This window comes from Patiria miniata, unplaced genomic scaffold (genome assembly GCF_015706575.1).
Source record: "Patiria miniata isolate m_02_andy unplaced genomic scaffold, ASM1570657v1 HiC_scaffold_7, whole genome shotgun sequence".
Classification (NCBI taxonomy): domain Eukaryota; kingdom Metazoa; phylum Echinodermata; class Asteroidea; order Valvatida; family Asterinidae; genus Patiria; species Patiria miniata.
This window is the reverse complement of record NW_024037074.1, coordinates 21,050,406-21,064,569: the sequence shown is the minus strand read 5'-3', so window position 1 is coordinate 21,064,569 and position 14,164 is coordinate 21,050,406. Positions and strand designations below refer to the sequence as shown.

General features: G+C 38.4%; 1 protein-coding gene across 1 annotated transcript in view; it reads left to right on the top strand.

Moving 5' to 3' along the window:
• Nucleotides 1-13,810, top strand: part of LOC119745830 (histidine decarboxylase-like) — a 39,083-nt gene extending 25,273 nt beyond the window's left edge. Inside the window, exons 8-13 of the mRNA XM_038222460.1 lie at nt 1,735-1,801; nt 3,145-3,307; nt 5,344-5,434; nt 10,270-10,368; nt 10,582-10,683; nt 10,819-13,810. Of these exons, the coding sequence (XP_038078388.1) occupies nt 1,735-1,801; nt 3,145-3,307; nt 5,344-5,434; nt 10,270-10,368; nt 10,582-10,683; nt 10,819-11,640 (1,344 nt within the window). The 3' untranslated portion in view covers nt 11,641-13,810. The remainder of the gene's footprint in view (nt 1-1,734; nt 1,802-3,144; nt 3,308-5,343; nt 5,435-10,269; nt 10,369-10,581; nt 10,684-10,818) is intronic.
• Nucleotides 13,811-14,164: the final 354 nt, after the last annotated feature.

Below are 14,164 nucleotides of genomic sequence, written 5' to 3'. Positions count from 1 at the left end.
GGCCGGGTTATGTTGACCATTTCTCAGCCGGGGGGGGGGCGGATTCCGCCCCCCTAAGATCTCGGCCATCGAGTGACGAAATTTTTTGAAACTCGGCACATGCATAGAGCAACTCTTCCTAAACATACCCAAGAAATTTCATGACTATAGGCCAAAGGGTTTTGGAATTATGGCTAATTAATTATTCATATGTACGAATGGCAATTCTGCTCTGTGTACACGACGTTTATGCGAAAATTCAGTTTTCACGGCGCGTAGCGCCGGAAATTTTTTCGCTACGCGGCAACCCGTGGTCCGATTTTTATGCATTTGGTATCAAAAGATGCGCAAAGCTCGAGGCTAAAAAGTCATAACAGCTCGGGTCGCGAATTTTTTTTTTTAGAGGCTATCACGGAAAATGTTGAGGGGGGGGGGCGGGCGGATTTCCGCCCCCGGCCCCTTTAGGGTTAAGGGCCCCGGGAAATTTTGGATCGTAGATGCTCTGTGGTGCAATCTGAGGCGTTTCCTGGCCACTTTTCCCCTGATTTTTTTAGCAGAAGTTTTTAAAATTGAGGGGATATTTTGTTTCATTTGTTTCAAATACATATAGGCCTATGTATTCTTGCTCTTATAAAGTGTCTTCTGTATTCAAAGCTTAAAGTTGAGAACATGCACATAATTTGTAATTGTTCCGCGCTCGGTCACATAACTCTCTTTTCCCTCCATATTTTTACATGGCAAAGGGGGGTGTTTAACAGCCAAAACACCCCCCCCCCCCCTGCGTACGCGCCTGAACATGTGTTACTTTTGTAAACGTAACGAATTGAAAACCCAAGCGGGACTAAAATCCACAGGTCACGAAATTAAATGCAAACGTTACATTTGCTGCATACTTTTCACAGGTGAATGAAGGCACCCAGAAATATTTTGAAGTTTGGCAATTGAGCCAAGCGTGAAAAGCTTGCCCATTTTTATGCGAATTTTAATAAACAGTTTGCATAACCGAATGAGCAAGGTGTGAAATCGGACGGGCAACCCTTTCCCGGCCAATTCCCAGCAAAAACAACCGTTCCTTTTTTTACGCATTCAATTCGTGCAGAGTTTTCAAGTTAGTTCATACTGGGGTTTCTTTCCCCCTATTATCGCATTTAATTTCGTTTTCGTGCACACTTGAGTTTAGTTTTGCCATTCATTCAAACGAATTCTTGATCAAACTCTTCCTGGGGCCTTCGACGAATTTGAATGAACGAAACGACTGTTTGAATTTGAAAGAGCTCATTTATCGAAAGAGCTCAAATAACGAAATCGAACGACTCTTGTTGATGTTCGAATGCTCATATAAGGGAGCATTCGTTTTAAAACAAATTTGACTTTGCCTCTTGTTAAATTGAACGATTTTTTTTCATGAAATTGGCCAGGAAAATAATGTTTGGTTATAACATTTATATTACTTGTAATATATAGTATTTATTTATTTGACATTTTTAGGCATTGATTAAAAATGATAAGCAATGATAAACATGAACAGGGCTGTTCATTTTGGAATTAAATTAATTGTGTTTATTTAACATGGAATTAAATAAATTCAAGTACAAATACATGTACCATGCAAGTGATGCGACATACTTAAACATTTCTGTCCTTTACAAGATATAATATTTTGGAGTAAACGTAATAAATGATGTGACAAACCAAAAGACGACCCAAGTGTGTGACTTGAGAAATTGATTGCATATCTTGTTTTGTCTATGACAGGTGTGTGCTACTCTTGGTACCACAGGAGTCTGTGCATTTGATAATCTGGACGAAATCGGTGAAGTGTGTAAGTATTCAATAATGCTCGATATGACAACTCAAAACATCAAGTGCAATAAATCTTTATATTTGCTGTCTTCAACTTTTGAAATGTAAAGTAAATGTTTTCAACATGAGACATCCCGGCTGGTTAGAATTGTGCAGGATGACAATCCATCTAGGCCTATATTAATAATATAATTGATTAGGATTACTTGTAGCTGCACACACAAATACTACAATTCTGAGTTTTCAATTCTTCGTTTGTCGTTAACCAGCTATGATTCAGCAGTTATGACCCTCGTCAGTATCGTTCAATTATGAATTGTATAGATTTGAGACTTTACGTCCGACACGATGATAAAATAAAATTGTCCTGTAATTATGTTCATTGAATAATCATAAATCTGATTTTAAACTTCACTTGACAGATAATTGTGTTTAAATTGCAGACATTTTTAGCTCCAATCTGCGACGAGCAATGAATCCTTTTCAGCAAAAAGAGTATATTACATACGGCTCAAGATCGTAGTTTTATAGGTTTTCCTGTTCAATTTAAACAAATGATCACTCAAATTATCCTCAGAGTCATTCTTTTAGCGCGAGTTTGAATTCAGTGAACGGTCATCGTTCAATTAACTAAAAAGAACATTCAGTTTAGTTTTTCGAGCACGCGATCTGAAAATACACGGCAAGCGGACTTAAAAGTATGCAATCGTTCAAATATAAATTACCAGTATAGATCATTCAAATTCGTTCATTTAAGAACATGAATAATGTGGTCAAATGAGTGAACAAGCATTTTGGCGTTGGAGTTCAAATACACCATGCACTTACAGCATTTTTTTGAGAACAATCACAGAAAATTTAAAAAAATATATATATAGGCCTATATCTATAATTCCAAGAAGATATATACATTATCCAAATATGCATATGAATAAAGCAAATAAGAATTATTTTTAAGAAGTTGATATGTATAGGTCAGAAGGAATATAGAACAATGTTGAAAAAATAGATGTCGAAGAAAATAAACATAGCAAAGAAACTAAAGATAAAAATACAGCAGCCAGCAGTCCTAATGAAAGCTTTGTTGTCATTACGTTTGGTTACCTTTTGTCCATTGATGTGCATGTAATTATTTTGAATGCAAAAAGTGCTAAACCGATTGCATATAAACGGAAACTGTGATCTTTCAGACTCGACTTTTTCTATATATAAAATAGACATTACATGGTTTATTGTCTAAACGTTTTCTGTCAAAACAGACGTTTAGCAAAACATAAACCCTTGTCTTCAGGATGTTTGTTTGTAACTTTTTCGGATTCAAAAATACCAGTACTAAATCATTCTGTTATGATTTTTGGACAGGTGAGGAGAAAAAGCTGTGGTTACACGTGGATGCAGCTTATGCCGGCACTGCTTTCCTTTGTCCCGAGTACCGCCCTCACTTGAAGGGAGTTGACAAAGCAGACACGTTTGCCTTTAATCCCAGTAAATGGATGATGGTGCATTTTGACTGTACCGCCTTGTGGTAAGCTAACCAGCGCCTTCAAAGTAACAAATAGGTGCTTTGGTGCAAATTTTAGATTGAAATTAACAATTATTGTATCGTCAACATGATTAAAAACAAGTTAAAGACGTTTAAAAAAAAAAACATTTGCGATGCTTTATTGATAGAGAGCGCTCGCATATTGAGTATCAATTTATAGGTTTCCCAGTTAATCTAGCACTTTGCTATTGATATTGATATCGTTGGGTGATTTTGCTAATTTAAATTTTAAATTTGCATCAGTATATTTTTTCGTATTTGGGGTAATGTTATAAACAATGAAAATTTGTTCCATCATACTGCAAATCCGGTATTTATATTCTAAGTTGAAGATTGGCAATGTATTGAAAAGATAACTCGTTTTTTGTCATTGATTTTAGCGCTTTGGTTATTTTAAATCTAAAAATTAATGTGGCCTGACGTTGCGAACTTAGCAAGTTCTTCTTCAGAGGCTAAAACAGAAATGACAGAGGTACATACATTAACATGGGGGTGCACACAAACATGCAGGGCTGAGAGAAGAAACACAACAGGAGGAATAGGTGGGAAAGGTGTGGAAAGATGCAGGGGAGGGTGGATGAGAGAACAAAGAAACAAAGGGAGATGGCAAACCACAAGGGGTCTGGTATAAGCAGGGAGGGACCAGAAAGGGGAAGGATCAAAGGTCACAGGGAGTGGGAACGGACAAAAGAGTGTGAGAGTGAAGAGGGTTATTGGTTATTTTAATTTATTCAGTAGGCCCTACGTGCATTGCTTGCATGGCGAAGAAGTAGATTGAATGTGCATAGCTTTTTAATTTTCAACGCAAAACTCCCCATGAGACAAATTCACTGGAACTTGGACGAATTCTAATGCTTTATTCCTGGATTACACTGCAGTCAACATGAAATCTGTTGTTGCAGATTTGAATTGAGCAATCAAGTTAAACGATGTTGTGGAACGAAATTAAATTATATATTTTCATCAAATAAAAATACAGGATTTCCCGGCTATTATAAAATGTTTATCATTTAAATTCACCGTTTCTAATATTCAAATTCGTCCATCAACATCGATTAGGCTAAGTGCACTTCCAATGTTAAATTTTGTCTTTTGTCAGACAATTTCGAATTCAGTTCAAGCAAATTCAAACGATGAGCACACGTTTTCATCGCGGAGTATTCGATTTCGTCTCGTCTAGCTATATTGTTATTCAGAAATCAAATTCGTCCAATTGATTTATATAAGACAAATTTGATCTCTGAATGCTGCCATTTAGCTTAGACGAATTTGATCTGTAATGGCGAATATTCTCGACCTAGTGACTAAGAGGGTGACCAAACTTTAAAATTGAATGGTGAATGACTAAATTGGTTTTGGTAAAAGCGTGTGAAATTTTTCGTGGACGAAATTGAATGTAAGAGTTGGTGAATTTGAATGAAAAATCTTTTAAAATAGCCGGGGAAACCTATAGTATCTAGGAAAATCTGTATTACCACACCTACTGGAGTTTTCATTTACTAGAATAATAGAGCGTGCCAGTCTCGCCATGTCCACTTTTGAACGCTTTGATACCAAACTCGAGCTGGTCTTGTCGCAGACTCCCATGTTTGTCTTTCCCAACTGTAATGTGCATGATCGATTGACCGGAAGTTATAAGGTCACATTAATTGTCCATATTATTGTGGTCATCAGGTTTCACATTTTTCAAGCTTTTATCATAATATATTGTAATGTTGTCGGTTTTTGTAACAAAACTTAAACAAAATTCATGTAGATAAAATTGGACATCGCGTTCTAGCTCCTATGGGCCTACGAGGAACACGAAACTGGAAGTCACGTATATATTTAAGTAAACTCTCGCAACTTTTTAAAGTCAACTTGCACCGCACTATTAAATACACAATGTGCACGGAATACCTGGTGGTATATAGATAGCATTGAATTGTAACTACATGTATGTTTGTCGTTTGCTGGCTATAAATTAAGAGAAAAGAACTCGTTTACTTCCTTACATTAGCGATTTCAATTATATTCAGGGTGAAAGATCGAGAGGTATTGGAGAATACCTTCTGTGTAAATCCACTGTACCTCAAACATGAGAAGCAAGGGATGGCTGTTGATTTCATGGTAAGCTTTGATTGATATATTTCTTAATCCCCAACTCCTTGGACTGAAATCTGACATACAATCGAGCTATGGTTTGGGATAGTAATCAGACCATTCATCTCTCTCTGTTAATTCATTTGAAAAAAATAATTCAACGACCATGTTTTGCATTTATTGTGTTAGAGGGAAAGTTTATTGCAGGTCAACCGATCTGGCAGCTGCTTATCACTGGGTTTTCTTGCTCACTTTAATAGTCGTCGCAACTGCCGTACAAAAATCTCTTTGGCTAGTAAGACTATTGAAAGTCATGCAAAGGTATAAATTACCGAGTCATCGTAGCCTTAAGTGAATCCCATTCGCTCCCAATCCCAGAGCCTCGATCTGGCAACTTTACACATATAGCCGGTTCAGTGATTCCCATGTTGGGGTTCAGATCACTGAACCGGCTATTTTTATTGTGTAAAGTTGCCAGATCGAGGCTGTGCATGCCCAATACATGGCGGAGCGTGAAAAGAGCGAAACATTTGAATTTAAAGTAAGCTTTACAAAAATAGAAATTTACATGTGCTTATATTATAAGCACAAGTGTCTGGCATCAATACAACTGTCGCGTCGTTTGTCTTACAACGACAGTTTGCTGGCTATATAAGCAACTGATCAATTATAATTCAACATCGTTAGTTCAACTAATTCAGCTCGGTGTTCAGCTCGGTGTTTAGAGCAACTGCCGTACTAAAGAGCTGAATTCAACTGAGTTCGGCACGGCAGTGGTACGCCGTTTGGAACTGGCCTAGGCCTATATAATTATAGTGTCCTGTGGCCGTCTAATGTTAATGATATGCACGGAGTCCATATACTATAGGTTTTCCCGGCCAATTTCAGCACCCAAAACGTGAATTTTCATCAACACGTTTTCAGATCAGCGGCGTAGCCAGGGTTCTCATTCTAGGGGGGGGGGGGGGGGGGGGGGGGGGCGTGTGGGGCATGAGGCGCCCAAAAATTTCATCTGCGCTGAAAGGTAGACAGGGTTTTTTCACCGGACACCCGCCCTCCGTAAAATCAATTAGTGGGGTGGGGGTGGGGGGGGGGGGGGGGGGGGGGGGGGGCTGGACACCATCTTCCCATGGGGGCGCTGTTCAAAATGTATATCATGGCTACATTACACATTAACTTTCCAAGCGACGTTACAATAAAAAGCCGTGACTCGCGAAAACAAAAAGTTTTGGTAAAAAATACGCACAAAATTGCGGAAAGAAGGGACTTTATGTTCTCCCAGCTAATAATGGTTACTTATATGGCTGTGGTTTTCTTCGGATGCCAAATTTTCAATGGGGGGGGGGGGACGACTGGGTGGGCATGAACTTTTTATGGGCCCCCCGTAGCGCCGCCACTGTGTTACATTTTCATTTAGACCAAATCTATTTCAAATTCTGAGTGATCAATTTATATGTGCTATGGATTGTTGGAGTAGGTATTGCTATATAGTTTTTTAACTGTAAGTTTTTCTGAATGATATTTTTGTACCATAATCATTGTCTTAATTTGAATAATTCCTTTGTGTCATTATTCTGTTACAGGGTTGGCTGATTTAAATCCGACTGATTTAGGTCACTGGTTTAAATAGCTGATTTAAATCACCCTTTGGTGATTAGCAAAATATATTGATTGATGGCCATTTTAATCATTTAAATCAACTGATTCCACTTAATTACAAAGTGTAAGATTTTAACACATTCAAACACCCCTACTTCATCAGCATCGACTCAACGTAAATGTAGGTTTTGCATAATTACCTAAAATCATTGTTTTGATTAAAGTCAAGATGTGAGTCTAAATGTTTTTCTTCGAAGGTTGAATTTTAAATTCTAGTTTGTACAGTATTAATGAATTGTTCAGTGATAGTCAGCACACTCACTTTTGCATATGAATATGCAACAACTTTGCTGGTGTAGCGTTACCTAAACCATCTAAAGGTGTATTAAAGTCCCATTGATAGTCTTAGGCATATTCCTAACTTTTCTCCATAAAAAAAATAGATTTAGATTTATGTAATGCCTTTAAAGGTTAAAGACCCGATTGATCTCCCGAAGGACCGTCAATCAAACATTCTTTCTATAAGTTTCACAAGGATCAGTACTGTCGTTTTGAAATTAGAAGCATTTTTATGAAAGACATGAAGACATGCTCAGGGAGAATTGTACTCATATTTTTTTTGTTTAACATGTACCATAACACGGTTTTCATTCATATCCACACACAATCAATCAGGCTATGTACCTTTAAAGTATCTTCAGTATTTATACCCTTGTGCCAATGAGGTTGCCTACATGTAGATTAAATCAAGTGATTTTTGTTAAAATCACTTATTTTCAAAGGCATTTATGAATGTTAATTGGGAATGTTTGTCTGCAAATTTCTGAATACTGAGTTTTGTGGATGATGGGTATTATTGGAACCTGAAAACTCCTTGCTGATGGGTGTAATAAGGGTGCATGGGAAGATTTACACAATTTTTTTGACAAATCAATATTTTTAAAGTTAAACAAATAAAAAGAATCTGATTTAAATCCAAAAAATCCGATATAAATGTTTAAAAATCCGATTTAAAAAAAAAATTAAATTAAACAAACCCCAAATCGTCAACCATGTTCTGTTATCTTGGTCTAAGCCTGTCTCTTGAGTTATATGAAATCCAGACAGGATTATTGTGGTTTTTTTTTGGGGGGGGGGGTTGCTGGTAATTGTGTATACAGGATTGGTGTTATTCATTTTTCTATATTTCTGTTGATAATTATGTGAACCATTTCTAATTAAAAGTTAAAAAAGGTTTGTAGAAACAAGGGTAGGGTCAACGTTATAACCCGAAAACAGAATAAGTTTGCTTTTCTTTCCATTATAATTACAGGCAAATATGAATAAGCAGAAAACGCATATACCACATAAACGAATTTGAATGCAGATAATGTGAAGACTGTTTGCCAGTTCCTTAAATCGAATTCTCTTTCAGCCTCTGTCTGAGGCCTTTGACGAATTTGAATGAACGAAACAACTATATTATTTGAATGAACTTTTTCATCGAAAGACTGCTAAAATAACGAAATCGTATGACTCTTTTTGACGTTCGAATGCTCATTTAAGGAATTTGAATGAGCCTCGGGTTAAATTGAACGAATTGTTGGTGAAATTGGCCGGGAAAAGCTATAATCTTGAGGCAGTCTGTTGCGATATTAATGACTCATTATGAAGTCGTTCGTAATCATGGTTTAATTGAATGATCTGGGTTCAATTTGATGGCTCTGCTAACACTGAATTCACAGCTCTGCATGCACATCACGTACCCGTACCGTACGCACCGTGCTAAAATATGCCAACACTAATGGCCCTGTCACACTTCTGCGTATCCTAATTCCTTATGAGTTGCGCATTGACAATTTTTTCATACGCAGTCGTACGCACAATACGCACCTCATATGCATCTCTATCGTTTTGTGTAGGTTTTATGTACGCAGATATACGCATGGTACGGCCCAGTACGCAGGATAGTTTTGGGCATGCACAAAACTACGCTGCGTACGCTGTTACGCAGGTCATAAGCACTGATCTCTATATAAAGACTGGATAGCGGATATGCATACAACATTCACACAGTAGACTTTGCATATTGACCAATTCGCCCCCGGTCTCACGAAGATGGCCGCGTATAATACGAACGTTCTACGCGTAAATACACGCGCGTTGTATCAACAGTTGACGCGCATTTTGGTCACGTACACATATTATGATGTTCTAAAAGGGACACATTTCCGTAGTGATTATTATTTCAAAACGCCGAAAAAGTTATATTTGCGGCATTTTAGTAACCACGACGTTAGAAAAATTGTAGTTAACCTTGGTCAGTGGTAGTGGTCAAAATATAAGTCAAGTGAACCGCGACGTTACAAAAGAAATCATGCTGTCTATAAAAACGGCAACTTGTCCTTTGTAGATCACCAGCCGGTCTCACCAATATGGCGTCAAATTCGTTCATTGTGCGGCTCTTTATTAGCTATCCAGTCTTTATATAGAGATCAGTGGTACGCAGCGCCTCGGTCCCGCATCGGTCGAGTGCGTTTCGAGTACGCTATGTGTTCGTGACGCACCCCGTCAGCATATGAGCCGCCTGTATTGGACGTATACATAGCGTACTTGCAGCGCAGATGCAACGCACGCTGGACGGCGAGCGGCGGAAATGCGGCGGGAATACGCTCAGAAGTGCGTCAAGCATGCGGTCGGCATAAGTCGGGTGCGTCCGGAATACGCTCGGCATGCGCACTGCATACTGACCTATAGATCGCTTGCAGACGCGTTCGATAATTGACGCGCGAAGGTGCGCGACGCCATGTTGGCGTCGCGCGCCTTCGCGCGTCGATTATCGAACGCGTCTGCAAGCGGTCTATTCGCAGCCCGAAAAATAATGTTGTGCACTGCATACGGAACTCATACGCATCTCATACGCAATGGATGCGCTGAATTCGTTACTTGTACGCTAGATGTGCGTCGCACATAAGTCAAAGTGATCAAAACATTTCGGCGTTAATTGAGCGTACGGCTGCGTATTGAAATTTTTTGATAAGGAACTCATAAGGAATTAGGATACGCAAAGGTGTGACAGGGGCTTAACAGTGAGCTGGAAACGTTCTGCTACACGACCAATGTGTAGCAACCGGCAAACTGTGCGTTGTGCCTGCGGCAATCAACGGTCTTTACGTTATCAGATTCACGGTAACATCTCTAAACACTACAGAAGATGATATTAATTTTGTTCTAAAAAAATAACTTGTAACACACCGATTCGCCTTTGGGTGTTCTATCCTCAGAATTGGCAAATTCCTCTTAGCCGTCGCTTCCGTGCCATTAAGCTGTGGTTTGTCATCCGGTCATTTGGAATCAAGGGTCTACAAGAGCACGTGCGCAAGGTAAATCAACCTTCTTCTTTTTAAATACAAGAACCCGCAGTTAGTTCACCTGTAATCGAAAACGTTTTCGGAGCCGCATACGTATTCCTCAGGCGGAAGCCTAATGTTGCCACTTGCCACATAAGAAAATATAATGGTGCCCGAACATTTCGTTTTAACGAGAAGTTATTTTAGGAATTCATAAATGACATCAACTACTTCTGTCTTAACCAGGGTGTTCGCTTGGCAAAGTACTTCGAGTCCTTGCTTCGGACAGAACCGATATTTGAGATTCCAGTTGAATGCAACCTGAGCCTGGTTGTTTTCCGACTTAAGGTAAGTCGGGAGATTTTAGGCATCTTAATTAATGTAAGACTCCCCTGATACAAAACTTTGTTTTTCAAAATTTACTACTTTTTGTGTGACTGATTCACGGTTTTATCATATTACTTATTATCTTTCTAAATTCAGGGAAAGAATTTTTTGACTGAGGAGTTGCTGCGTCGAGTCAATGCAACCGGCAAACTGTACGTTGTGCCTGCGGCAATCAACGGTCTTTATGTTATCAGATTCACGGTAACATCTCTAAACACTACAGAAGATGATATCGTGAAGGATTGGAGATTGATCTGCAGCATGGGTAATGCGGTCATGCGTTGTCTCAGTCCTCTGAGACGTCGAATCGCCTCCTGGCCTGCAGCAGCAGCATTTGAGGCACGACCAGATGTCTACATGGCACTGTATACCGAGTCCAAGATGGCGGCATTAGCAATACCTGATGAGCTCGATGGCTACTCAAGTGACACAGATGGGGTAGATTTTCGAAAGAGTCCAAATCTGTATCCCCGTAAGCCATTTATTCCGACAGACAAAATGTCGCCGGAATCAGATGAGCAGTCCGGGGATGAAAGGCTCAACAACGGCAGTCAAAAGGGCATTGAGATGGTAAATGGTCACTCTAATGGTCTCTGTAATGATGCCGACAAAAGTGAAGATGACGTGTTTTGCCATCATATGACCAAGGGTTCAAAATCCCGAGGTGGATCTATGCCACATCTCAATGGGCTATCTGTCGAGGTTACGAAAAATATGTTCATCCATAACAATAATGTAACGAAGGGCAGTCACCATGATGTTCAGAATGGCTTAGAGGAGAAGCCGGCTGAAGTATCTGTTGCTAGCAGGGGACGTTTCGGCGCCCTCAGCGTCGCTAAGGAAAGCACATACACAGGGGTAGTGAATATCTGTCACTGCTCAACCAAGGCAGATATGGCCGCTACTCAAAAGCAGTAGACCAAAGCGAGTAGGCTAATTTAATCAGGAATCTTATCATCATGATTAAGGAATTGGACAAAAATACTATACAACCTATATAACCATAAGCATAAACCTAAACGGTATATCCGTTCGTACCTTGGACTATCTTTCCGGGTTTACAAGTTTTCACATCCTAATTAATCTTAATTGTATGATGACCAAAAGTTGTTTGAGTTTTGTCAAATTATGAAATTCGGGCTTATCTATTGTAACTAAAATAACCGAAGACGCATGAAACTCCTATAATACTGAGCGACAATAAAGACGTCGTGGGATTTTTCATCAAGGATTAATTCAAATTCATTCACTTATACAGTAATGATAAAGCTGTGTTTCGTTGTGGACTTAGATGGAAGTACTAATGCTTACAGTCATCGTCTGAATGTGATCACTTTATTTATGATGGATATGCCCCTACTTGCGGTCATTAAAGCGAAACATGTTAGTGATACTTTAAAAATAAATCATGATAATGTATTAAACTTATTGTTTTGTTGTCATTAAAACCAAGTATCACGTCTTGTTAAATGGATAATAATTAGTAATTAATAGGGTTCTAAAGGGGCTTTAAAACTATGTAGAATAATAAAGATGCTTATACTCATTGTTAATGGTAGCTGTAGAATCGTGTCAACGCCATCAATAATTGTCCATTGTCTTTTTTTGCAGTTAATTTGTTGCGAAAAAGTTATAAGATAAGAAAATGTGCAATAGAGAGCTGTGATAAAATTACTCTGTGTTGTTTATGAACTATAATCAATACATGAACTATTTCAATATGTCATTGAAGAATTTTAGTTAACTATATAGAAATAAATATATACTCAAATTTTATTGCGAGGTTTAATAACATTAGAAACGGGAAGAGTTAACTAAAACAGTCAAACATAAAAAGGTGGGGGAAATGCGCAGTGGAAATCAAAAACGTGCGTTTTTGTGAATAAAGTTCGAGGGTTACTACAGTAGAGTAATTACATTTTGACCATACATGTGCACGTACATCTAATTTCCTCTAAATAATACAATTACAGTATACCTTGAAGTAAAGGATTACGAAGAAATCTAGACTGCGGTAATATAGTTTTCAATTTTAGGCATTTAGACAAAGGTAGCCTAATTGCCTCTGTTTGGATATTTGCCTTGCCGACAAAAATGTATTTTGCGAGTAAACAAAATTCTAAACACTTTCTTACTGTCACCTCATGCTAAACAGGCTTAGTATGTGAACATGTTTACAAACTGATAGCAAGAAGACTCCGTCAAAAATTATCAGATTTGATGTCTCATTTTAAAGTGAAAAGACGTATCTTTCAAACCATACCTATATTATCTATGTTGGCTACACATTCTACGTATGATATTATGTTGTATTTTGTTTGCATTATTTTGGATACACGCTGTATAGGCCTCTAATAAGAATGTCTTAATTTTTTTCTTTCATTTTTTCTTCATAAATGTGTCATTTCTTTTGATTTTATCTTCCTAAAATAACTTTTGTTTATTTTAAATAACATCGTACTGTTGATCTTAATCTTTACTTTTTGATAACTCTTCATTGAGTTCAGTACTCTGCTTTGGTTCGAAAAGTCATGCGAGCGAATGTGCCCAATTGTGCTTGGGGACACAAGGAAAATGCTTTAGAAAACACCGGACTAATTTACTTTATGCAAGTTTCAAATTGATTGATAAAAGACGAATTTGATCTCTGAATGCTGCTATTCCGCAACAGCCTAGACGAATTTAATCTGTAATGACGAATATTCTCGACCCGGTGACTAAAAAGGGTGGTCAAACTGTGAAATTGAATGGTAAATGACTAAATTGGTTTGACAAAAGCGTTTGATTGTTTTCTCGGACGACATTGAATGTTAGAGTTGGTGAATTCAAATGAAAACTGTTTAAAACAGCTGGGAAAACCTATAGAAGACGAGAAAATCCCTCTCTTTGTATCCATCGGTAAAAAAACACAACATCCATTAACAATCTGATATCACTTCCCTCAGCATAATAAGCGAGTTAAACAGGAGTTATTAAATATGTAATGATATAAAGCATATTTTCTTATTATTAGAGAATTGTGTATTTGATTAATGTGGCACCCCTTATTACTGAGGGAGCAATAAATTAGGAGACCTGTTTTTCCTGACGACCGTTGTTTTATGTTTTGCTCTAACTGGAGTCATGCCAGGTCGAAAAAAGTGATTTGAACTCCAGAAAGATATTGGCGTCGTTTGTTTTTTATGTAACTAAAAAGCCACTAATTTATATCAAGAACATGCAATCACTATGGTGAGTGCCGTGGCCTCGTAGCCATTGCAATCACTATGGTGAGTGCCGTGGCCTCGTAGCCATTGCAATCACTATGGTGAGTGCCGTGGCCTCGTAGCCATTGCAATCACTATGGTGAGTGCCGAGGCCTCGTAGCCATTGCAATCACTGTGGTGAGTACCGTGGCCTCGTAGCCACTGTGGTGAGTGCCGTGGCCTCGACGGTAGCCATT